The sequence below is a fragment of the Pundamilia nyererei genome, unplaced genomic scaffold, assembly GCF_000239375.1.
Source record: "Pundamilia nyererei isolate P.nyererei 1_Seehausen unplaced genomic scaffold, PunNye1.0 scaffold00216, whole genome shotgun sequence".
Classification (NCBI taxonomy): domain Eukaryota; kingdom Metazoa; phylum Chordata; class Actinopteri; order Cichliformes; family Cichlidae; genus Pundamilia; species Pundamilia nyererei.
This window is the reverse complement of record NW_005187617.1, coordinates 384,129-385,471: the sequence shown is the minus strand read 5'-3', so window position 1 is coordinate 385,471 and position 1,343 is coordinate 384,129. Positions and strand designations below refer to the sequence as shown.

Genomic DNA, 1,343 nt, shown 5'->3' with positions numbered 1-1,343 from the left:
GATGTCACACGATCATATAAAATCACACACACACATCAGTGAGTCAGTGAGGTTGATCGGGGCCACCTGTTCTGCTCGCTCATCTCAAGTTGCCACGGCAACCATTTCCTGGTGATAGCGCCGTGACGTCACTCAGCAGGGAGGATGTACGGTGGGTGTGGAGGATGAAGTCGACGGTGTGTACTCTGTTTCCCATGGCTGCGGTCAGCGTGCCATGGGACTCGCTAAAATCTCCCCCCTCTTAAAGCTCTGACTTTAAGGGCGTGCATCTCTCTCCTTCCAGTGAGTGAGGATAAGTTTCTTTGCAATAATAATACAATCAGATATAAAACATCGCTTTGCACTGTCTGCTATCACAGTATCATCAAAGATGCCCAGAATAATTGTTAGTGGATCAGAGTTCCACTGCACACGAAGAAAGGCACGGAATCGAAGATGTCGGCCCAATATTCTTTAACTTTGGGACAAAAAACAAAACTGTGGCTTAACGTATCTTCAGCTACGGAGCATTTCTCACAGATACTTCACTGAAGCTCGGATAATAGGAGAGAAGTTCGATTTTCATAAAGAGGAATAGCATTATGTAACCTGAATACCCAGATATGAGCTTCTCATAAGCTATACTGAATGGGAGGTTTTGTAGCCACGATGGGTTACTCACACGCAGAGGCATTAGTTCACCTTTATTCAGATTTATCCAGAGAAAGACCCAAATAACTTACTTTTGTCTAATATGGCAGGAATAGTCTTTCATGGCTGGGTGATATATAATAGCACATCATGCGCGTAGAGTGTCATTTTTATTAGTAGTTGTGACAACAATAGTTTGGATCTTTACGTATTTAAATCTTTCCAATATTTTGAACAAATAGGGCCATTCAATCTGCCTTCTCGGTGTCAGGTGCCAAAACTGCTAACTCTTCATTAGGTCTGGCAGTGGAGTAAATATTATTAAATAGTCACCTGAGATTTAAAAATGAATTTCTCTGGGGTATAAATCCAGTCTGATCTGGATGCACGCCCCTGAGACAGTCCAGCACATAACAGCTTCACTCGCTCATGACTCACTAGCAGCCTTCCCCCAAACCCCATTAACTGGTATTCTGCTGCTTTGTGTTTCAGCTCAGCCAGTTCTCATGAAACAACAAGTCGAGCGTAAGCAAGGACTCGTGGGACAGAGTATGGTCCTGTCCTGCAACCGTCCAAAAAGCTCGCCTCCTCCCAGCATCCACTGGATGAACATAAGTGAGTGTGCCGTTCATCAGCTGCCTGCCTCTGTGACACACAGACTCTTTATGTCCACTCTGCCTCCATTTTTCTATGACTGACCTTCTCTGCCTTTT

The 1,343-nt window shown here is 44.5% G+C and overlaps 1 protein-coding gene across 3 annotated transcripts in view; it reads left to right on the top strand.

Annotated features, from left to right (window-relative positions):
- Positions 1–1,128: 1,128 nt before the first annotated feature.
- The window catches only part of LOC102211919 (neural cell adhesion molecule L1-like), an 8,953-nt gene continuing 8,738 nt past the window's right edge, over positions 1,129–1,343 (top strand). For all 3 annotated transcript variants that reach the window (XM_013914685.1, XM_013914686.1, XM_005748195.2), the window contains exon 1: positions 1,129–1,245. In XM_013914685.1, coding sequence (XP_013770139.1) covers positions 1,137–1,245 — 109 coding nt within the window. In that variant the 5' untranslated portion in view covers positions 1,129–1,136. The remainder of the gene's footprint in view (positions 1,246–1,343) is intronic.